Raw genomic sequence first — 23,158 nt, 5'->3', positions numbered from 1 at the left:
CCCTGGCAAGGTTGTCACGAGCAGCCGTGGGGGGATTTGAGTAGGGAAATATGGTGTCTCCTTAACGTCCTAAACACAAACTGAGAATTGACACAGCATTTACTTTTCATGGTTATCTGACGTCTGTGTGAAGTCTCACGCATGCAGACACACACAGGCACGCTGAGAGTGTGCCAAAACAGAACAACTAAATGCTCTGCATGGCTTGTCTCCCTGTTTTTTATTACATGTTCTACACAGGGAATACCAGCCTGGCAGAAATTACCTGGGCTTCACTGGGGACACTAACCTCCTCTGTGCTCCAAACAAGAACGCTCCAAGCCTAAAGCAGGAATCGGCAGCAGTCTGATGCTAACAAAAGCTTATGCAACTCTTTCACTCTTAAGCAGTACGCCTTGGACTACCTAAAATTTTCATAGAAGCTATTTATTTCTGGGCAGACAAGATGGATGTCAGAATTACTTCTTTTCTTGACACGTATGACCAAGTAAAGTCACAGAACTTCTTTAAGAAGCCCTTTAGTAAACGAGTAATTTATTTTTTTTAAATAAAGTTATTGCTATTAGAAAGGGATGAGTCCAAGGTCCCGGACAAGCATCAACTACATTACCCCCAAGGAAGTCAGCGTCTTAACTTACTCCCTCTTTAGGCTAATGTCTGTGGGTATAAACATTTTGGAAGACAATATTATAAGGCACATTCACACAACCTCAGACATTCATCTGATTTACTGTTGACATTTCTGGGTACAACATCTATCTGTCCTTCAGCAGTTCCCTTCCACTTTGACATCTGAACGTTCTGCTCACAAACTTAGATAATTGAATAAAAAGGTAATTTGAGAAAAAAAAATGTGAAAAGGATTTGACACAGCGAACGAGAGGGGATTATCCAGTCAAACACTGAAATGCGGTGTTATCTTTCACATAAGCACTGAGGATCTTGATTAAGAAACGGGGTCGACAAGATGAAATTCAGGGCATGGTTGACAGAATCCTGTAAGGATATCTTCCACCAAACAAACAGCATCCAACCCTTTTGAGTGTTCTTGATCATACACACTGTTAGTGACTGCTAGCCACCCCACCATTTTTAAGCACGTTCTATAGCAGAACATTATAAAATTTCTTTTCTTTGTTAGGGATCGAGAGGCTTACTGGTAGCTACTGTCTTGTCAGAATACATATGGTAAAAAATACACTAGGTAAAACACACCAGTCCCTTTCAAAAACCAGGCCAACTGTTCAGTTGCTGGGTTTGATTTCCACCAAGGATTACAAGTTACACCAGTTAAGGAACTACTCCGAAATAAGCATTTTCCTCCAACGTACTTTCATTTAAATAAAACTGCAGGATTCAACCACTTAGTTAACTGTTAATAGCAGAGGAATCTATAAACACATCCTAAATATCAAAGAGAAAAGCAAGTATCTTAGGAAAATCTCAAGCAAGCAACACTTCCTTACCTCGCTGCTGCTGCTAAGAGGTTCTTGGCATTAGGAGCGCCAGGATCAACAGACAGAGATTTGGCAGCCAGTAACAGCTTGCTGGAAGCCATAGAGATACTCTTCAGGTTACCTATTACTTGAATCTGGTCCTCTTTAGTCTGCAAAGCCACAGCAGCGTAACATTAAGCGCAGAGTTGGCAATAAAGACAGTGTGCTAAAACCACATTTGGAAACCCAGTTTGTTTATCCACCTGTAACCACTGACATGCAGGGACCATAGTCCAGAGAGGGACCAAAGCCTCTGTTCACCCGGACAGGTGCCTCTAGCTTCACTTACAGAATAGAAAAACCCCATATAACAAATAGCTGGTTTCTAACAGTGGCAGTATTCACAAATGAGCACTGGAGAAACTTTACTACTTCTTGAACAATGCATTTGTTGTCAAGACTCTCATGCGTCTCTGCCTGGCACAACTGATCCACATTATTCAGTCAGCGTACACTGTCTGCATTCTAGCATCCTCTGTGTAACCCACAGGCTCTTCAGCGTCTAACTGGGATTACTCACACAGAAAAATCCCTCCAGAAAGTTCTCTATCCCAAGAAAATATGTTTCTGTAGACCCACTTTGGCCTATAAACATACTGACTTGGATGTTCTATTTCTTATTTTAAGCCATTGCTTGAAAAGAAAAACCTGCATATACATACAACTACAGGGAAGTACTGCATTATCACAGCAAATAGCTGTGACTAGATTCTTCCATCAGTGATCAGTAAAAGTGAATCCATTCTTTCTAGCAGTCTGTTCAGGGTTTTATGTAAAGGGTTTGCATATTACTCAACTCTTGTGAACAGCTTTTATGCTGTATTTAAATTCTGCTTCTACCCCTACCCCTGCCTTTTTGATGGGCATCCAAAATATCAGGTACTGCTGCTTCTGTTTGGGCCAAATAACTAGACACAGGCAGAAAGCATTCCCTTTTGAAAGATCAGCCATTAATAACTAAGATTGTTATCAACCCCTACATCATCACAACAAGCAAATCAGCAAGGGCCAAAACGTCAGCAGCAGCTGAAATTCTCTTTTTTCACATATCATTTCTACCTTTGCCTTCACTGAATTGCCTCAAACAAAACATTCTGAAAGTCAGTGAGAGCCATGGCTAAAAGGACAGTCAGGTACCTAAGTCCTACTCAGTTTCAGCTGGTATTTGGTGCCTATCTCACATCATGGATCTGGGACCCGAATGATTAAGTTCTGATGTAGAATAATCAGCAGTCATTGTCCGACCTCTTTACTCAGCTCTATCTACAAAGCATCTCCAGCCTTCTACGACGGCATGACTTGCTGGGCGGACGAGGGGAGAGCAGGGGATGTTGCTGACCTCACCTTCAGCAAGGCTTTTGCCACTGTCTCCCGTAACATTCTCACAGGTTAAGCTTAGGAAGTGTGGGTTGGAGGAGTGGGCAGTGAGGTGGACAGAGAACTGGCTGAATGGAGGAGCTCAAAGGGTTGCACTCAGGGATGCAGAGTCAGGTTGGAGGTCTGTGACCAGCGGGGTTCCCCAGGGATCAGTACTGGGCCCAGTCTGGTTCAGTGACCTGGGTGAGGGGACAGAGCGTACCCTGGGGTACATTAAAAAGAGCATGGCCAGCAGGTCAAGGGAGGTTTATCCTTCCCCTCTACTCTGCCCTAGTGAGGCCCCATCTGGTCTGCTGTGTCCAGTTCTGGGCTCCCCAGTTCAAGGAAGACAGGGAACTACTGGAGAGTCCAGCGGAGGGCTACGAAGGGCTGTGGTCAAGGGAATGGAGCACCTCTCTTACAGGGAAAGGCTGAGAGCGCTGGGTCTGTTTAGCCTGGAGAAGACTGAGTGGGGAACTTAATCAATGCTTATAAATATCTAAAGGGTGGGTGTTAGGAGGATGGGGCCAGGCTCTTTTCAGTGGTGCCCAGCGACAAGACAAGAAGCAACAGGCACAAACTGGAAGGCAGGAAATTCCACCTCAAAATGAGGAAAAGCTTCTTTACTTTGAGGATGCCAAACCACTGGAACAGGCTGCCCAGAGAGGCTGTGGAGTCTCCTTCTCTGGAGATATTCAAAACCTGCCTGGATGTGTTCCTGTCCAACCTACTCCAGATGAACCTGCTTAGGTGGAGGGGTTGGACTAGATGATCTCCAAAGGTCCCTTCCAAGCCCCAGCACTCTGTGAACTGTTTCCTGCACAAAATGCAAACGCTATATTGATTTCACTCTGGATAACCAGTTAAGAATAACTGCTTCATAACAAACATCACCTGTCATATTTAGATAAGTTCACACTAGCACGTTGTGTTGTGCTACAAAATAACCGAGATATTGCACTGCAAGGTACTATGACCAAAACTTACTTGTGCTTGTCCAGCCATTTCGATGCCAGCATCAAGAAATTCATCAAAATCATCGCTGAATTTTCCAGAGGCTGCAGCTAGTTCCCCACTTTGGCCCCGTGTAGCATGGACGACTTCTCCTGCTGACTGATTCAGGTCCGCTGCTGCCTGGTTCAGTTCACTCTGAGCTTCTTGAAATGACTTAGAACTTGGAGGTAGCTGTAAGAGACAAGAGCCATATTTTATTGCCTGTCACGTCACACCAGCCCTTCACAACTGGAAGGATCAACACAATTCAAGAACACCAAATGCGCCACAGTCATGAGCTTCACATACAAGCTAGAACGGCATACTCTGACTGGACTGCTAGTGATGCAGTTCTTAATGCACAACAGTCCAGCTATGGGACAGCTATCAACCAGAAATCTACATAATGACCTTAGCCCTGCTGTTTCTTTCAAGGGACAGACAAGACAGACAGCCTTCCAAAGGACACAGATAACAATAGCTATCTTATGGTCCAATGGCAAAATTCGAAGTGATGAACTCAGTGGCAAAAGTTGGACACTTTTGGTCTCCAAGCCATCATTCATTTCCACAAACAAGCTTTTCCAGAACACCACACAAGTACTGGCAGTGGTTCACAATGACTCTGAACTCCTGACCTGGTTTTACCAAAAGGCAGTGCACAAACATATGGACATATAATTCCTCCTTCATTGGCAGAGTAGCAGGATTAATCAGTTAAACAGAAATAGAACATTTCTTCTCCTTGCACAAAATGACCATAGATGCAACCAGACATTTTTTGACTATCCCCAATGCTCTTTAAACTGAACTGATGGCTGTAAGGTGGGAGACGGATTATAATTTTGTACTTTTCATATTCGTCAAAATGTTCCATCACAGCAGTTTCAAAAAGCCAAACTAATGGTGATCTATGACAGCAACTTTAATGTTGCCTTCACAAGCCACAGACACATTTCACTTTTCCCATAAACTAGGAGAACAGCATTTCAGCCAAAGTAGCAGCTACTTAAAGTTGTATAAACTTAAACAAATCTTATATGAAGTATACGCAGGGCACATTTACTAAATTATAGTTTGACATGTGGGGAACCCAGATCTGCTTTTCAGTCCTCTGAAATTTCTTTTTATGTTAAAAGACATCTCACCGAATCAACAAGCAGCTTCTTGCTAGATTCCCCAATACTCTTCAAGGCCACATCCACATCCTTTTGTCCAGGCAGACAATTCACGCAGTTATTCAAGGAGTGAGACACTGCTTTTGCCACCTACAACACATAAGTAAACACGTCCACACTGAGGAAGGCTTAAGTGGTCATTTCTCTAATAGGAGGCACATTCTATACCCAGAGATTCCTATATTCCGACTCTAACAAGACCTTTTCTGAGGCTTGCAACTTTCTTGGTTCACTCACCTGTAATCTAGCAGTAGTCATCATTTATGCCTACGCATTTGTTGGCAGGGCAGCTCCACAAGTGCTCCTGGCACCTGGGATAAAGGCTGCAGATAAGGGAATGCCCCTGAAGTTAACCACGTTCTAATCACAGAAATCCTTTGCATGCTACTTTTTTCAAAGTCCTGATTAAACCGAATGTCTCATCATAAGGTATTATTTAAAATACAGGCCAATTATAGAACTTTTCAAACCAGAAAAAAAGAACCTGTTACTCCTTAGAGTCTTCAAAAGCAGTGGTGCCACATGCGTAGAAAACGTGCATTCACTTTTTGAGTATTACATGAATACAGGTCCTTCATTTGACAATATCCATTTCACGGTTGTTTCCTTTTTGCAGTCAAGCAGCCTACGCAAATATGTTGTGGGTAAAAGCATCTAACTGCATCTTCATGTAAGTTTACACTTCTAAAGGATTACTGAAATATCATACTTTGCACCTTCTGTGTTGTTTAACAGAGGCATGATGTTACTATCTGAGAGTTGCTGGAAGGACTAGAAAGCTGACATTCCTTGCAGCCTTATTTTCTGTCGTTCTCTCTTGTTATTTAATGCTGTGTTTCACTGGGTGATAATTCATGTAGCTGCTCAAGTCACAACTTACCTGAGCTAATCTCTGCTGACTGTCTGCATCCCCTGGTGCAGCCAGGGCCTGCTTCGCCTCCTGAATAAGCATAGCAGAGCCTTCCATGACATCCCTTGCTGAATCCAACATTGCATGTGCTGCCACAGGGTCGGTAGTAGATGCTGCCACTCCTCGTGCTGCCTGAGCCAAAGTCTTCAAAGCCTGAGCAGTTTCTCTGGCAGCAACTCCTATGTTCAGATTTCACCAAGGATTCTATTAGTATTCCTAAAGACAACCTTTGCATTTTATGACAGATGAATCGGCAGGTAACCATCCCATTGCAAAACCACTGCAAATGCAGTTTCAGAGAAAATCTTCAAACATGAATATATTTGAAATACACAGCATTATTTACCTAGAGAAATGCCTGTAGTGAAGCCATAAAATAACTACCCCAAAGACCACGTTCCAGGCACAGCTCTAAAATCTTAGTGAAGTGCTAAAAAAGAAGAAAATCTAAAACCTGGACATGAGGAAAAACTCATACCCCAAGCTATGGGGAAAAGTGAGTGTCTGCAAGAATGTTGTATGTGACTTCAGAGCCACAGCATCTTCGTCACTTCTGAAAATGCAACTTTGGATTTTTTAGGGAATAAACATAGCAATAGCTTAAGCTCAAGCAATTCAAAAAAATGAAGAGAAATCATTAGGGACGATAAATTTGATATAACCTAACTTCACTGTGAGTACAAGCTCATGGAAATAACAGAATGAAGTCACAGACAAGATGTCATGAAATCAGTTTCTGTGGTCTGTCTGGCCAACATTACAGGACATTCATCAGCTCTAGCGTTAAGGCACGCAACTGCATGAATAATGGTCCCGTTCTTCTATTTTTGAAATTTACTTCAGCCCTTAATGAAAGCTAATATAAAAAAGTCTTCTAAAAGACATAGTCTAGTCATCAACATACACAACTAATGTAAATGGTATATTTTGAGTGATAATGTCAAAATCCCGCTATTCCTACCAAATATAGCAAAAGCAAAATGTGCTATTCCTACCAAAAGAAAGCTATAGAAGAGCTTCACATTTGCTGCACAAGACTTGTTGGTTATCCATATTTAGCCATTAAAAATAATTAGAATGTTCTAACATCCCTATTCGTAATGTTTCAAAAGCTGGAACATGACAACAAAATACAACCCACGAAGTAGCCTTGTCAGCATTTAACACCAGTGTCTGTGAACATTTTCTCTTCTGATCAACTGAACATTTTTAAACACCGAAACTTTAGGAGATAATGAAAACCAAGTGGCATTATATGTCAAAGAAAAGCCAGGCTAGGCAGAGAAACAATACTGCCTCTCTTGCAGTTACCACCTTTCCATTTGACAAAGCAGGGAGCATTCTATGTTCTTAATTTAAGGAAAATTTCAGGAAAAACAGCCATATGTTTTGTTTCCTTCATTTTGAGTACCAGTAAACATCCTCTTAAGTTTGACTTCATTTGTCACAGCACCACAAAATAAAAAGGTCTGATTGTTTGTCTTTCCATTTGGTGCTGCTTAGAATGACTTGGACTATAACGTGAAAAGAAACTTACTGTGCCAGTTGTGGACAAGAGGGAATTATTAAATAGTGAATACAGGCTGTAAAGAATTTTCATCACAGAGAACAGCAGAAAGTCATAACACCTGCAAACCCTTGGTGCTTGCTTGAGCACACAACTGTTTCTGCCTAACAAGACAGTATGAGATAGAAAACAGCTATACGAGCTTTGAAAAGGAATTCATTGCTCTGTGGGATTTCCCAATCAAACAGCTCTTGCAGCTTAATCTTAAGAGAGCTACCAGACTCAGTTATTCAATACCAGCTGCAAGGATCGGTGTTCCTTCACCACATACCCAGCGCCAACTTCTGCATGACTGTGTGATAGAAACGTGAGCCATCTTATTGTAATTACATCTGCTTCAAATGAAAGCAACTGTACGTTATGTAGCTCTGACGCAATTACATCCAATGTGGTAATTCCAAAATATATTTTATCAGTATTATTTTAAAAAATCCTACAGTAGCATTTGCGTCAGCAACTTCCATTTCTTCCAGAAATAACATGACAGGACATTTTATCATCTACGAGTAAACCTCTCCCTGCCCTGCAAGAAGCATTTTCTTTATTAAGGTGTTTTTGTTTTCTAAAAGTAAAGGTACAAAAGCAAATTGCAGAATCTGTGTGCCCACATTCCCTGTTGGCTTTAACTCAAAGTCTGTAAACGTGATCAATGAGCCGGCGCGACTAGTTGCATTACATGTGTAAACTGGTAACATCGAGTAAGAGATGCAGTTGTAAAACGCCACCAAGCTAGCCAAAGTACGTTTGCATCCTGTGCTTCAATAAAGTATCCAGAGACCCTTTTCACCTTCTGAAAGGACACAGCAGCATTTCCTGTGGCAATGACCTTTACATTGCATTACATTTCAGTTCTGTCCTTCAGAGTTTCAGTGGCATATACTTACAAAAACAACAGATGTCTCAAACCTACCCTGACTATATACACACAGCAGATTGCAACACTACCCTTTTATGAAGCACATTATTTACACTCGCAATTCCTAGTAACTTGCCACAATTCACTATCAGCGTAAAATAAAAAAATGACCAATTCCTTGATTTAAGTAGTCTGTGATAAGAAAATCTTCTTCCAAGTATTTTATGGAAAGCAGAGGTTTTGCAGAGACATTATGAATAAAATGCTACCTGTGTAGTGCTCGTTGCCTTGAGCAGCACAAGTTAACAACTGGGCCATTGATGAACCGACTGCTTTGGATGTACTTCCCAGGTCCTGAGCACATTTCTCAAGCTGTGAAAGATTGCAAAGGACAGAATTCTTTGTTTAAGCTCAACTAAAACATACTTGTTGAAATAGCACAAAAAATTCCTCATTTCACAAAACCCAAGCTTTTACCTCCGCTACTGAACACACACAGTTTCTCTCAAACCTAACTACCATATTTTCCCTGTGCAGGGTGAAATAAGTTAACATGTTAGGTAATATGAAGAACAAAACTACTTCATAATTAGCAATGGAAATCAATACCTTCATCTGAGAAGGGGGTGCTTGCCAAATAAGGCATTTCACTTTCTAAACATACCAGGACTGGTAGCCTTAGAACTGTAGAGTTTTCTTTTTTGTCACTATTGAAAAGAAATTGCTTTTGACAGAAATGTTGCTGCTACAAAACTGTCATTTGTACGTCAGAGAAGGAGGCTATAGAGTCCCATGAGTAGTTCTGCTACAGAACATGCTTCTGGTGTGGTAGGAATATATATACTTGTTTTAAGACAACTAGTGCAGAATGCTATCAGCATCACCATTACGACTTGTTTTGCCTCTAATACTTCAAGTTTTTCACAGCTATCTTTGTTTTTAAATGAAGACCATCCTTCCTCAATTACCGTTTCTCCTGGGAGAGGTTTCAACTGTCCATCCACAGCTGCCATCTTCGCATCTTGCAGTTCATTTTTGAGTGTCTGGACTGTGTTCAAAGCAGAATCAATTTCCATTGGGCCACACGCTTCATGAGCCTATTCAGAAATCAGATCAACATCACCGTTAGCAGCTGTAAGCCTCTATCAGAAACAGTAGATAGTTCAAATACCATGTCATGGACTCCAAACCCCTTCACAGTATTCTTAGCATGTGGAAAGAATCATAGAATATTTTAGGTTGGAAAAGACCCCTAAGATCACAAAGTCCAACCATTAGAATAACACGCCACCAGGGAGATGCACTTAGCCAGCGTACACATACCTTCACACTAGGCTGTCCAGGTACTGAGAAAATAGCTGCTGCAGTCTGGACTTCACCTCTGACAAACAGCCTAAGTATGCAACTGAACCTTCTCATGTGGATGCCCCACAACCATCACAAGCTGTTAACGTTAACGTTAGCTCAGGTGCTAACCTGTATGCCACAATCCTGGTTTTGGGCTTCGATGTACACACAAATAAGGAACAAAAAACCCAAGACTTTCCATGCTTTGGGGTTTGGTTTTTTTAAACCCATATGAAGTCGAGAAATCTGGGTGTGAAACACAGACAGCTTCTGCTTCCCTGAATTTGAGAGATGATAGCGCCAGGTCACAATCACAACGCTGACCACAGCGGTGCCGTATCTGGGTTCTCCCCAGTCTGGCAGGTGCATGAGAAATGCTCTCCCTTCCCTGTGCTCCTTCAGATGCAATAGCAGCTCAGCGCTTTGATGTGCTGCTCTGCGTATACCCTCCTCCTGTCTTTCTGTTATGGAAAGGGTAGCACAAGATTTTTCAGTTTTCTTGCCACTTCTCCCTCCCCTTTCTGTTAAGGCACAGAAGCCACCTAGGAGCACCTCTGAACAAACCGTGCACAAAAAGCAACACCGAGAAGCGAACACAGCCTGAGCATGAGCTCCCTTGGGGGAGACAGACTAGGCCACGCAGGACTGAGCCTGTGACCACTGTCTAAGCCACCTTGCTTTAGCTCATTAAAACTAGTATTTACCTACCTTCTGGGAGGCGGTTCGTAGCTCAGCTAAGCTGGTAGCAAGATTCTTTGCACACTGACTTAGCTGCATTGCTGCGGCTTGATCAGTCACAGTGGGGACCGCAGCTTTAGCAGATGCCACCATTTTACTTCCAGGCTGTTCAAAAGAAAAGCAGTGAACACAATTGCTTTCACTAGCTCATTTTCTTTAAAGAAGGCTTAGGGTTCAATAAACAAACTTCCTTCTCCATTCTCGCACTCATGAGGTGTCTAGATTTTCTGTAATGCCCTTTTCACACACCTTCTAGATCCCAGCCTGTTGCTCATATGCTAGACCATGTCAGAACTCCACACTGCAGTGCCCACTGCAACAGGACTCCTTCATGCTTTATCAGTACAATGACCACTTCATTGGTGCCAATGTCTGCCTGAGGCCTTTGAGTACTCATGTAGACTGCTTGAAGACGTGCAGTTCTGCCCTTCAGCATCCGTGTGGTATGAGCAGGTCCAGATGGAACAGACAGCAAAGTTGTCTCAATGTTTCTAACTATTAAACTCTGCCAAAATTCTATAAATTGAAAACTTGAATTCAAGCAACGACTCTTCCCAGGGTTTGCTACTAATACAATTAAAATACTTGGTGGATTCTCCCCATAACCACGGTACACACATACTACCAGAGGGAAGATGGATCATTTTAACGATTCCAGAGGAAATCATAAAGCAAAATCTCAAAAAGAGTTAAAGTGTGGCTTATGATACCTTTGCCTACATGAGACCATAAAGAACCTGCTAACAGCAACCCATGAAAGGGTTCATTTCCATCCCACATTTAAGCCAGGACTAACTGGTGCCAGGTAACAAACATGTCATTACAGAGAACTGCCTTCTTCTCTTAGTTTCTGGTAATGTCAACAATTAACCCAACAGTCTTGTTATCAATGCTCAACATGTTATCTATTTTTTAAAGATGTATTGGAAGAAGCACACAGTCAAATTTTGTGGATTTTTTCAAAACTTTTCAAGATCCATTACATATGCAGGCCAGTATCCAAAACACCGTGGCAATATTCCCGTTTGTTTGTGAAGAATTCTGGAGCTTGTTGCTGCAACACTAACTTTACCTTCATTAAGAAAGGTTACAATGACACCTCACATATTCAGACCTCTGTTCAGAAAGATGCTCAATTCTTTATGTATTGTGCTTTAAACTCTTTCACAGAAGGCAAGTGCTAAAGGAATGAACGTTTCTTCTCCATACACTTTAGTTGTTACTTCTATCCTCAATTCTGGCAGTTTTCACTCTCCCCAGATTCAACATACTTCCACCATCTGACCTGAGGAACGAATTTCTCCTTAGCTATGGCTCACAGTCAGCTATGAACTTCTTGACGTGGTTCTTAACAGTTTACTGCTTATTTATCACAAATAAAAACATACACCACTAAAAAATGCTTTTTGCTCTGATGCAATCCACTAAAGTGATTGATTCGCTTCACCTGAAGGAAGTTCTGGCTGGAATTTATCAGAGCAAGCTGGGCACTGAGGTCTTCTGCTTGAGCTTGACTTCCTCTTACGCCCTGCACCAACTGAGGAATGTGGTCTGCGACATTCTGCAATAAACAAAGGGAGAACCTTTCAGTAGATACATGAAAACTCCAAACCCTCTGACAGTAAAGCAAGCCCCCTCCCCAACTCCCTTACAGACAAACTGTAGTATTCACAGGTATTCTGTGCCTTCACAGAACTAATTGAGGATTCCATGGAACTGAATTAATACACAATAGGATTTTGCAGAGACATTCTACTCAAGAAATCTTATTCCCAGCTACTCATTAGTTTACAGATCCCACAAGATAACCTAGGATTTTCCTGCAAAATTTTATACACAAAGTGTTTTGAATTACTTCCTTTGCAGGTTCAAGTGGCAGTAGTGGAGATGACAGATTTTCAAGACAATGCCTTGCATTCAGACATACGTTGTCCTTTACACACAAGCACCTCACCCCACTTCTCAATGACTTCTAACGATACAAACTTTATAGTATGGCTGGAGCATTCTGAAGTCTGTATTGCTGAAACTTTAGTCCTGGACTGCCCAGATTCATACTCCTTGTCCACCCATTGCCCAATAACACTACAGCAGTGCAGCGCTCATTCCACACACCCCAACCCCCTCCCCAAAGTGAAAAAGGGGGTATCTAACAAGTCATCCTCAAGATCAAATTAGAATGAAATAGAAACAATACAGTGGATCAGCTTGTTATGGTGGTGGTGTGGGGTTTTTTATTTGGTTTTTTAATTAATTCATACTGAAATAGCAGCAGCCTACAACACAATCTTGAGATGTACTTAAGCTACCTCATTTAATTCCAACATTTCCTCGGGTTACCACTGTGACAAGAAATAATCGCTGAATGTCAATGTGGCTTTTAACGATGCCTTCTCTAATGGTTTTGTTCTCATTCCCCACATAACTGCTCTTCCACCCAGAAGAAAACCTTTTTGCATTCTATTGCCTTCTTCAATTTTTTTGTTTAAATGCAATTTCTTTAAAAACCCTGAAGCAACATGAGTCAGAACTAGAAATTAAGCTGCCAAAAAGAGCTTAAACACAAAAGAGAACTGCTTTGCACCAGACACTGACTTCTAGCTTGGAACTAGAAAAATGTGCTTGACTTCAGGCACATCTTGTAATCTGTAGTCTCGGCAGTTTTAACTTCAAGCTAGGAACCACCTTAACCCCGTGGTAAGGTCTAGAACTTATTTTTACAATGATATTTAAGACCCCAGTTGTTTGTAGGCTGAACATCAGGATACCAGGATCAGTATTGTTAGTTATATAACCAATTATATAACCAATACATTAAATAAGGATTTCACTCTACTATAGTATGAATCAGGATTTCTACTCCATCCTTCATTGTGGAAAATGCAAAGGTTAACTGTAGTTCATAGCAGACCTCGATCACATTTCACTGCAGATACTGTTCAACAGCCTGTTTTGATGATCTCAGAGCTACTCTCCTGCTGAGGAGCACATTCATGTGCTGAACGCGTGGCCAAGACTTCTTGCTAGTGTACAAACTTCTGAGTAACTGGACCCTTCCGCCCAGTGCTTCCAGCACAGCTCTGCATATAGAGTGCTGCTGACTGCAGCAACTCTTACTCATAGCACTTCCTTCAGGTGAACTGGTTATTACTCCACAGATACAACCTGAGGTATATAGGCATGTCAATACTTTCTCATAAGGTATTTGTAACACCCAAATACTACATGGCACTTACAGTAGCTCAGCTTTTCAAAGCTCCCCATACCGTACCGCAGGAAATCTATGGATAATACAATAAATGGGGGTTCTCCACAACCCATACAAATGATTGTGTGTGGTGTTGGGCTTGGCTGGTTTTTTTTGGTTTTAATCTCTTTTTGAGGTTGAAACAGTATTATTAGAGAAGGTGATCTTCAGTTCCCCATACAGCAGAGTTCAAGACCTATTTGTCAGTGGGTTGTGATAGGTTTACCTTACAGCTCTGCACAAGTTGCTGGTGAGCTGCTGTGTTCTTATTTGAAACAGCTGCATTCTGGGAAGCTGCAATAGTCTGCGTAGCAGCAGCTGCAGCTTGTTTGGCTGCAATCTTTGAGGAAAAAAGAAAAACAGTTAAATCAGTGGTAAAAATCTGAGTAATTCACAGGATGAAACGCCTATCATAGGTAACTTCGACAGGAAAAGCTTTGACAGATTAATACATTGTATCCCTTGATTAATTTGATTCGCTTTCAGGAAACTTGGCACTGCTTTTCTCTCAAGATGAAAATGAGCTAAACACTCTCATCCAGCTCTAACTTGCCAGTAAAGAAAAAGGTGGAACTAGAAGAATTCTAAGCTCTTACTCCTTCATAGCTTAGGTTGCAATATGACCAAAAGAAGTCAATTACAGAGAGGAGAAATGGTCTAATCAATTAGCTCCTTACAAAGAAGGCCAGACAAGGTACACATAGTGCTTCACACTGCTACATTAACACCTCTAACCAAAGGCTCAAGGGAGCCAACTTCTACGGAGAGAGCTCTATGGCAAGAGCAAAGACACTAAAATGATGCAGAGCTACAAAATATTACTGAGTATTACTGAGTCTAAAAGCTCTGAGAAGAGCTTCTTCAAATACCTAGGAGTCTTCTTATCAGCTCTCCGTATTACAAAATTAAAAAATCAACAATTTATTCAGGGTATTCCAACATGCTCTACACCACTTTTCTGTAACTGGCCTACTAAATACAACCAAGCAGGAAGTTCATTCTCATCATGACTAAGGAATGAAATATGTAAGGCAGTATACATTATAATAGCAAACAAAAAAGTCCTTTCTATAAAGCTTTCTTGCATAGAGTTAGAAAATGAAGGCATAAGCCTTTATTTTATGAAATACTCCTGATTTTTTCTTTATGCCAGATACAGTAATTTAAATGCATGTCTGGAACATGTTTACCTACTTGGATCTCCTTGTTTGCCTAGTCTCATTGCACTTGAGCCAGACTACTGTAAAACCACAGTTGGAAACTAGGAATTACGAAAAGCTCCTTTTTTTAATCTCTCTTTTCTACATTTTACCAGAGGATGGGAAGACCAAACCCTGCCTACAAGACAAACTTCAGAAGTACTTCATCCTTAGTGCACAGTAAATTGCCCTTCTCCCCCTTGGCTGTGCTACCATATAGGATGTATTTCTTCACTTTTGGTTCTGGTGCTTTGATTCTCTGAGTAACTTATCCGTTTAACTGAATACAATGCAATTCAAAATATCTTTGCACTGAAATCTACATGCAACAGGCAGACATGCTAGTAAAACCACCAAAAGATGCTGTGTGTAAATGCCAGATCATACAGATCAAACAGTAGTGAAGTAGTTTCAAGGTCAGCTGTTTGAAACCGCAGCTGTTCTAATTTTACAACTAAGCCAGCATCAAATGCCTTCAGAGTTAAATTCTTACACCACTTTACTACACCAGTGATACAAGTTGCTCAATTCTCCGAGGACTGTGGTACCAAGGTACCAAGCCTTGTACTCTGGAATTGAGCTTACAGTGCCATCCTTCTATGCTTTGCACTTTTCCTGAAATATGCATTTCTACTTGCTAAAGATACTCATTATCAAAATGGAGTAAACTGAAAATTCAACAATATCTAGGTTCCCACCTCTAATCTGTTGACAATTTTCTTCTTGATGGCATTCTGTGCAGCAGCATTTGTAGCAACCCGCAGTCCCTCTGCTGCTTCTCTCAGACGCTGCTGCTGATCCTCATTTTCAGGATTGGCTGCAGCTCCCTGCACAAAATTTCAGAGCAAAGACCAAGAGCCTCAGTAAAAGTTCCTGGAGAAAATGTAGATGAATATCAGGGCTTTAGTTCCAGAAAGTGTCTGCTACATCAGCCTTCATTTTTCTTATATTATCTTAAGCCAAGTCAGAAGAACGTTAAAATGTTAAAAACTTTGAGGCAGAAAATTTATTGCTAGTGCAAGGTTGTTGCTGTATATGTTACGTACTTTGGAAGTTGAACATTTGCTTCATATAGTACTTTAGGTGCTTGGGAAAAAAGCCTGTGTAAACTGATTCCATTATGATGTGTAATAACACACTACGATGAACGTAGGTGTTGGAAAAAAAACCCAAAACCAACAGATAGTTTTTAAAATTCCCAATTCAATATGCCTTTCAGTAACTGCAGTCCAAACCTTGGAATTTAACCCAGTAGGTTTTCTCAAACTGAATTATGAGAAAGTACTGGGAAGTCAAGGATATGCTTTGTAGCCAGGCATGCAGGCCTTCTCGAGCCCTAGCAGAAGGGCTGGCTGTGACCTGTAAAGTGTAGGATGAGGGAAACAATTCAAAGAACACATTCCTCCCTGGTGGATTTAAATAGGTTTCTAGCACCGAAAGGAAAGAAGAAGTCAGATATTTGCCTCTCTTGTGAGAATGGGGGAGAAGGGGGGAACAACACAGGCAAGATTCCCCAGGTGGAGTAAACTGTTTCTAAGAGAAACAGAGGCAGAGTTGCTTTGTTAATTGGTTAGGTAAGAGATTGTTATGGGATTGCTGTAGCATTTGTATTGGTAGAATGCTACGAGACTTTGCAACCCAGAGGCTATGGCTGGTGGTAACTGCCCTAGAAGGCTTGACCTGACCACCCTGCACAGAGGTGAGCAAATCAGTGCAAGAAGGGTTTTTAAAGCCAGAAGACCCCATGTACAAATAAATTTGTTTTTTTCTGAACTTACCTAGGATAACTTATTAAATGCAGAACATTTAGAGGATCAGAAAAAAATGTGTCTGCTATCAGCCAGATCCTACCTATAATATCCCACATACCATCTCATGTGTAACCATACAATTTTAAGCTGACAGCTATTCCATTTTCCTGGTACCTTTGCAGCTTCAACCATGCGGGCTGTAGAATCTGCCAGGAGCTTTGCGGCGGCCAGAAGCTTCTTAGAATTGTCCATGTCGATTTCTGCTTCGGCATCTGACCTCATGGCATTGACGAGATCGGAAGTGGCTTTAGCCAGTACCCTGGCCTGCCGTACCATTTCACCTGTGGGATACAGCTGTGTGCTTACTTTCCTTCTCTCTGCATTTCAGTTTTGGTTTCAAAAGTCACCTCAACAAGATGAAAACGTTACATTTGCTGAACTATTCTCTTGACTAGAAAAGGATACACAGATGGTTTATAACCTCATAAACAAAATATTGGATCACAACATAAATGAAGGAAACCACTACAATGGAGATTAAGAAAAACAGTTGTATTTGCATTCTGGATACCAAGACAAAAACCAAAAATCAAGATTTTAAAGTGATTTTGACTATACAGGAAACTCCTGGCCCAGTAAAGACTGTTAATTTTGCTTTCAATTACAGCCAAGATTTCACTCCTTTAATAAAAACTACCCATCTTTCACCTATTCTTCTTTTGGGAAAGTTCTTTTAAAGAATTATCTTCTGTCTAATAGAAACTAAATATGGAACCCTGTCAGAAAAGACTCTGCACCAATAAGGTGGTTTTGGCCAAAATAAGGTATATAATTAAGATACTGGAGTCATGTTCTGCCCAAGGGTATAACATGAAAGAAAAGATGAATCCTGTACTATTCACCGTAGCTGCTTTTTAAAGCTGATCTCATTTTAAACTTCCTATGAATTGTCTTGATTTCAAGTTAATACTGCTGCTTCATGATGCTGATACTCCATAACATTTATAACTATTGAAATGCCACCATTTTAAGCAATTTACTGGTCCTTTACTAAAAATTCATATTGATCAGTTAAATGTTAGGCATCTCAAGTTTTGGTTGGCACTAGAAGCTGCACATTTTAGAAATGTCACAGGCAAAAGCAGAAGTTAGTTTCAAATCCTACAACAAAACCTATGCATAATCACGTCAATCACTGGGAAGTATTCGCCCAGGTACCTGTCATCCTATTTGGAGATGAGAAACTGCTACACACCTCTGTGAAGTGAAGCAGTGGTAGAAAACAGACACAATATTACAGTGACCCTTCGGTACGCTATCGACTGTTTTCACAGAATATTTGTTCTATCTAGCAGATGGCTACGTGCATTTTAATGACGTAGTATCATGGGCTGAATGACTACCCGTCATGACAGCAGAAGCCTAGAAGCCCAGTACACTTCAGAGGTTTTTTACTTGCATTATTTGAAATGTGCACATCTCTGAATCATGGAAGGCTACTGCCCATTAGAAAAACTTACCAGCATCCCCCATCGAACTGAAAATGCTCTCTGTGACACACATGATGGTATCCGTAGCCTGGTCATAGCGTCCAATGGGCTCCCCCCTGCTTGCAAACTGGCGGACATGCTGCAAGAGGTCATTCAGGGCTTGGCTGACAATGCTGGCAGCTGCACTGACCTGCTTCAGCAACTCAGTGTCATCCGTGGCAGCCTGGCAGGCCCTCACACAGTTCTCCACTGAACGGTCTACCAGCTTCCCTGCCTCAATCAGCTGTTCCTGACACACCGGAGAGCTGATAGTGGGACTCACAACCTGCATGGGGAATGGACACAAAGCATTAAGAAAAGGCTTATTTGCAAATTTCCTAACTACTACCAAGTGAAACATCTACTACATTAGTTTTTAATCTTTAACTTAACTGTTCTCCCCAGATAGAAAACCGTGAAAGTGAGTTTTTAAATAGGTAGCTCCAGATATCTAGGTTAGGAATCTGGTCTCTGCATACTGTTAATCTCAATTTTGATTGTGAGAATCGAGGCCCCCACCTTGTTTCATGCTTCTTCAGCAGCTACTGAACTGAGAAAACACTAGACAGTGGTTCTGGAGGGCAGGCATGGGCCAAACTCCTCCAGAGTAACTACGTCCACCGGCAGAATTCTGTACTCTGAAATTCCAAATAAAATGAAATCATACTTGGAATTGGTCTTTTAAGTCTTCCAATATCAGCCATTCGTTTGTTTGTTTAAACAGAAGCAGTGCTTGGCACAAGCCAAACAATGTTCTACTTCTGAAGCCACAAGACACGTAATAAATGCTGTAACCTACAGATCAGAAACAACCTTTTCCCATTTTGTTCAGACGTACCAGGACAGCTTTTAGCTATGGGAAAACTGTGCATATCTCATAAGGAAAACAGGATGCCACTGAGTGTCTTACGCCATACTGAAGAAATTCACAGTCAGTAAGAACATCAATTTCAAATAATGAAAATCCATATATATGCATTACAAAAGCCCTTGCAGCCAGAGAAATAAAGTAGAAAATATTGAAAATTTAATAGCTAATATTGACCTTCTGGATGTTTCACAATAGTGGAATACCCACTTCCCTGCAAAAGATGACACTGCAGACTTCAAAAGCAGCATCCAAGTAGAAAATGTGAACTGTTTAATTTTTAAAATTAAATGAGTATTTTATTTATTTATTTTTAAGACAAAAAAGGCTTCAAAAGATGTAATGCATCAACTACAGACTTCAGAATTTGAGGTCTGATCTCAACTTCTTTGTAATTGGATTAGACCAAAAATCTTTACTTGATCAAAAGCAATAGATCTATCAAAATGGCTGGGCTGCTGTAAATTTGTGTAAGTGTATTTAAAATCAATGATTGCCAACTTGATTTTATTTTTAGGAAGAATACAGACTTTAAATTATTTAGCTTCAGATGAGGTGAACCCATCCTATTTCTAGGCTATATTAGAAAATTTACATAGTCCCCTAGGCAAGCTGTGCATCTCAAACTAGTATTTTTACCTTTATTTTATCAGTATTAGTAACTTATCAGATGGGCTCTGTTATCTGTGGAACCTTCTCTGAAGATTACAGCAACACCCCACATCCTCTGGGCTCCTGACTGCCACTGTTATAGGTGACAACTTCTTAATTAACAACTTTGATACTGCATAAATCTAGAACTGTGGTATTAACACAGTGTATTGCCCAAGACCGTTGGAAATACACACGTGAAACGATGCCTTGCCACCTCATGAACACTGCCAGCCTCACCTTTGCACAAGCCACAAGCTGGGAAGTAGAGAGCGCACACTGTGTAGCAGCAGCAATGACCCTGTTCTGCAGGACTGTATCCTCAGCGACCTGTGCAACATTCTTGGCCTTCAGCACTAACATGGCAGCGGCGTTTGCAACAGCTTTGGCCAGACTCATCAGGACATCCTGGTAAAATAAAGGGAAAATTCACTCTTATGAACAAAAAGGTATATACCTTGTTTATATTAAGATCAAGCCTCCTAAAAGTAAGAAGTACTCTTGTATCAAAACTTAAATATTTTGTTTTGTGTAAAGCAGCAAATAAGACTATTACTCAGAAAACACAACAGTTTTCTTCTCTCAGTACAACCATTTCTCTATTTACATTATCACATTGCTGGACTGAATGGACTGTCAAATCTGGAATTGGCTCAGAGCCTGTAAGAACAAACTTATGTCCCAAATTCCAATGTGCTCATCTTCACTTCCTGAGAATACACTATTAGTACACAACCTCCAGAAGCAAATGGCTGAGAACAGGCAGTATTTGAGTTAATACTAAATTCAAGTCCTTAATTGTGCTTAACAATAACAACAACTCCCACTCCATTTCTGAAAGGGCCGTTTTCAACCACAACATTCCCTTGTCCATAATGTAAATATAGTCCTAAAAATTACTGGTCCAAAATATAACTCAAAACAGGTCTTAATTCCAGAACAATTTTTCCCTCATACAGAAAATAATTTAGTGAACTCTGAAACTGTGAATTTAAAACACACTCAAGCATTAATTCTTGCAATGAAAAAGTGCAGAAAATGCCTTCCCACTTCCCCACTTAAAATGTCACACCCCATACACTTCTTTTTTTTAGTGGGGTGGAGTCTTCCTCATGCCTATACTGTTTAAAAGACCTGGTTTTTCTGTAAAAAGATAACTACAGGTGCACTTAAGGAAAACCTTGGATTTGAAAAATTAAGAACATGAGTTTCCATAAGGCATGACGAACCATCCCTCTCCTTACCGACCTTCTCCAACACTCCACAGCACTTGTCAGAATGCTTAGGTTCTTTCTCTTTCCCAAGAGAGGGCTGCAATACATGCTCAACTAGGAACACAGGTGAGAACTCTGATGGAGCTTACACGCAGATTTACTAGTGGATCAAGTGTTTAAAATGGCTTGTAAGTTACAATGGCAGACATCTTGCATCCAGCGCACTCCAGAGGTCTATCTGTTATGCTAAATTACTTCCCCATGGTTCTGGTGCAAAACTGTTCTTGCACTGTGTGAAATAAATCCAGACATGTTTTTAACAGAGCATTTAAGAATCGTATAATCATAGAATCACTGGGTTGGAAAAGACCTTAGAGATCATCCAGTCCAACCATATCTGTCCGCCACTAAACCTTATCTCTCAGCACCTCATCCACCCGTCTCTTAAACACATCCAGGGATGGTGACTCCACCACCTCCCTGGGCAGCCTGTTCCAGTGTGTGATAACCCTTTCGGGGAAGAACTTCTTCCTTACATCCAATCTAAACCTCCCCTGGCACAGCTTGAGAATGATGGTTTTAACCTGCTAATAGCTAACACTGTTATTAAGTGACACAGGCATTATGATTTGGTAATTGAGAACACTAATCATCTTAAAGAAATTAGGTTTGTAATGCAGAAATTTTGTTCTACTCAGTTTACCAAAAGCCTGTGTAAGCCTTTGATTTGCATGAACACATACAGAAACAGCAAATGCTTATGTAAAACCCACTAAATCTGAAGAGAATAAATACTCATTATTTATTCATAACCATTCACTCATTCTTCGTAAATACATGGCATAGTAGGTCACCGGCTTGCAAAGACAGTAAAACACAAGGAAAGGCAAGGATGGAAGTTGTCTGTGTGCATGTGCAAGTTTCCATGCACTGCTTCCCACAAAACCCCTCTGGCATTCAGAACAACTGATTAGGACTATGCATGTCCCCCTGCAAAACTGAATTATGACCCTGCATCTGACACAGCATACTTAGTGAAGATAGGCAGAGGTTTTAAAAATCAGTTGTCTGCTGTTCCTAATTTTCTGTGTCTGACTTGGCACTGTGCGATGTAACTCGTATTCTGATGCAACAGAAGTAAAGGGGAACTATGATGCAAACACATCAAGTGTGAAGAATTTTAGGGATCAACAGGTTATAGGCTATCTCAAATTAGCGTATCTCTGGACTTCCATGCCAAATTTTCCATCTGTAAAATGGAATGAGTTTCACATCCTACATGAAAGCTGTAAAATTGTATTATCTGTGCAACACTGAGGTACTGAAAGTCACCATAAAAGAAGGCAGTGATGAACATAGTGGTGAAAAGTAAAAAGCAGGGCAGACTTCGAAAAGCATGAGTCTGACCAGATGCACACAGCAGCAGCCATGCATCTTAAACACTGAGGGGAGTGTAATGCAAACGGCTCTCCGTGAAGCAAGAAGGCATCTGTATGATGCACACACAGAAAGAACTAGGAGTTCCTATGAGAGCAGCACTCTGCTTGTGCAACTAAAAGTAATTTCCTAATGGATTAACCTCCATTAGGACTAAGAAACTTCAAATCCAGCATTTCCCAGCTGTACTTTGGTCTTATGCAGTGGCCTCCTCATTAGAAAGCTGCACAGTTCTGACAGCGGCAAGCAACCCCCTCATTACCTGGAACCGTTCATCTGTTTCGTTCTCTCCAATTTGTCTCAGTAGCTCCCCGCTTGCTTGCCCAATGCTTCCAGCTGCAGTCAAAACTGTCTGTCGAGGCTGGGGAAATATAATGATGAGACACATTAATTCCAAGAAAGTGAGCTTTACTTAAGTGTTAGATTTCCTCGAGGAACTTCTGCATTAGCATGCCATCAACATGGCTAAAAAAAATTACACAACAGAAATACTTTGGAAAAATCTTTCCTTTTCCACAAGCACAAATGCACATGTATATTTCAGGGGTTTCATCTGAAGCGCTCCCACAGAACTTGCAAAGGATTCTGAAGAACTTGATTCGACACTGTTGTAATAACACCAAGGATAATTAAGGATGGACAATCAGTATGCCAACTGGTCTGAAACATCAGGAGATTTCATATCCTTCCAAACATGAATACCTGATGAGATCTATGGCAAACTGGCTGCAGACTCCAGATCACAACAGACCGATCAAGATAGACTATCATTGGTCAGTACTATTCTCATTTCTGAAAAACTACAACAGAGGGACTAACTT

The 23,158-nt window shown here is 41.0% G+C and overlaps 1 protein-coding gene across 1 annotated transcript in view; it reads right to left on the bottom strand.

Moving 5' to 3' along the window:
* The window catches only part of LOC104514513 (talin-2-like), a gene marked incomplete at its 3' end in the record, with an annotated part of 99,816 nt that overhangs the window by 50,699 nt on the left and 25,959 nt on the right, over window positions 1-23,158 (bottom strand). Inside the window, 14 exon segments of the mRNA XM_010158230.1 lie at window positions 1,467-1,606; window positions 3,840-4,037; window positions 4,994-5,113; window positions 5,904-6,112; window positions 8,626-8,728; window positions 9,325-9,453; window positions 10,412-10,546; window positions 11,889-12,002; window positions 13,915-14,028; window positions 15,586-15,714; window positions 16,813-16,979; window positions 18,159-18,453; window positions 19,927-20,094; window positions 22,600-22,698. Of these exon segments, the coding sequence (XP_010156532.1) occupies window positions 1,467-1,606; window positions 3,840-4,037; window positions 4,994-5,113; window positions 5,904-6,112; window positions 8,626-8,728; window positions 9,325-9,453; window positions 10,412-10,546; window positions 11,889-12,002; window positions 13,915-14,028; window positions 15,586-15,714; window positions 16,813-16,979; window positions 18,159-18,453; window positions 19,927-20,094; window positions 22,600-22,698 (2,120 nt within the window).

The sequence above is a fragment of the Eurypyga helias genome, unplaced genomic scaffold, assembly GCF_000690775.1.
Source record: "Eurypyga helias isolate BGI_N326 unplaced genomic scaffold, ASM69077v1 scaffold2359, whole genome shotgun sequence".
Lineage (NCBI taxonomy): Eukaryota > Metazoa > Chordata > Aves > Eurypygiformes > Eurypygidae > Eurypyga > Eurypyga helias.
This window is presented reverse-complemented; position numbering and strand designations above follow the sequence as displayed.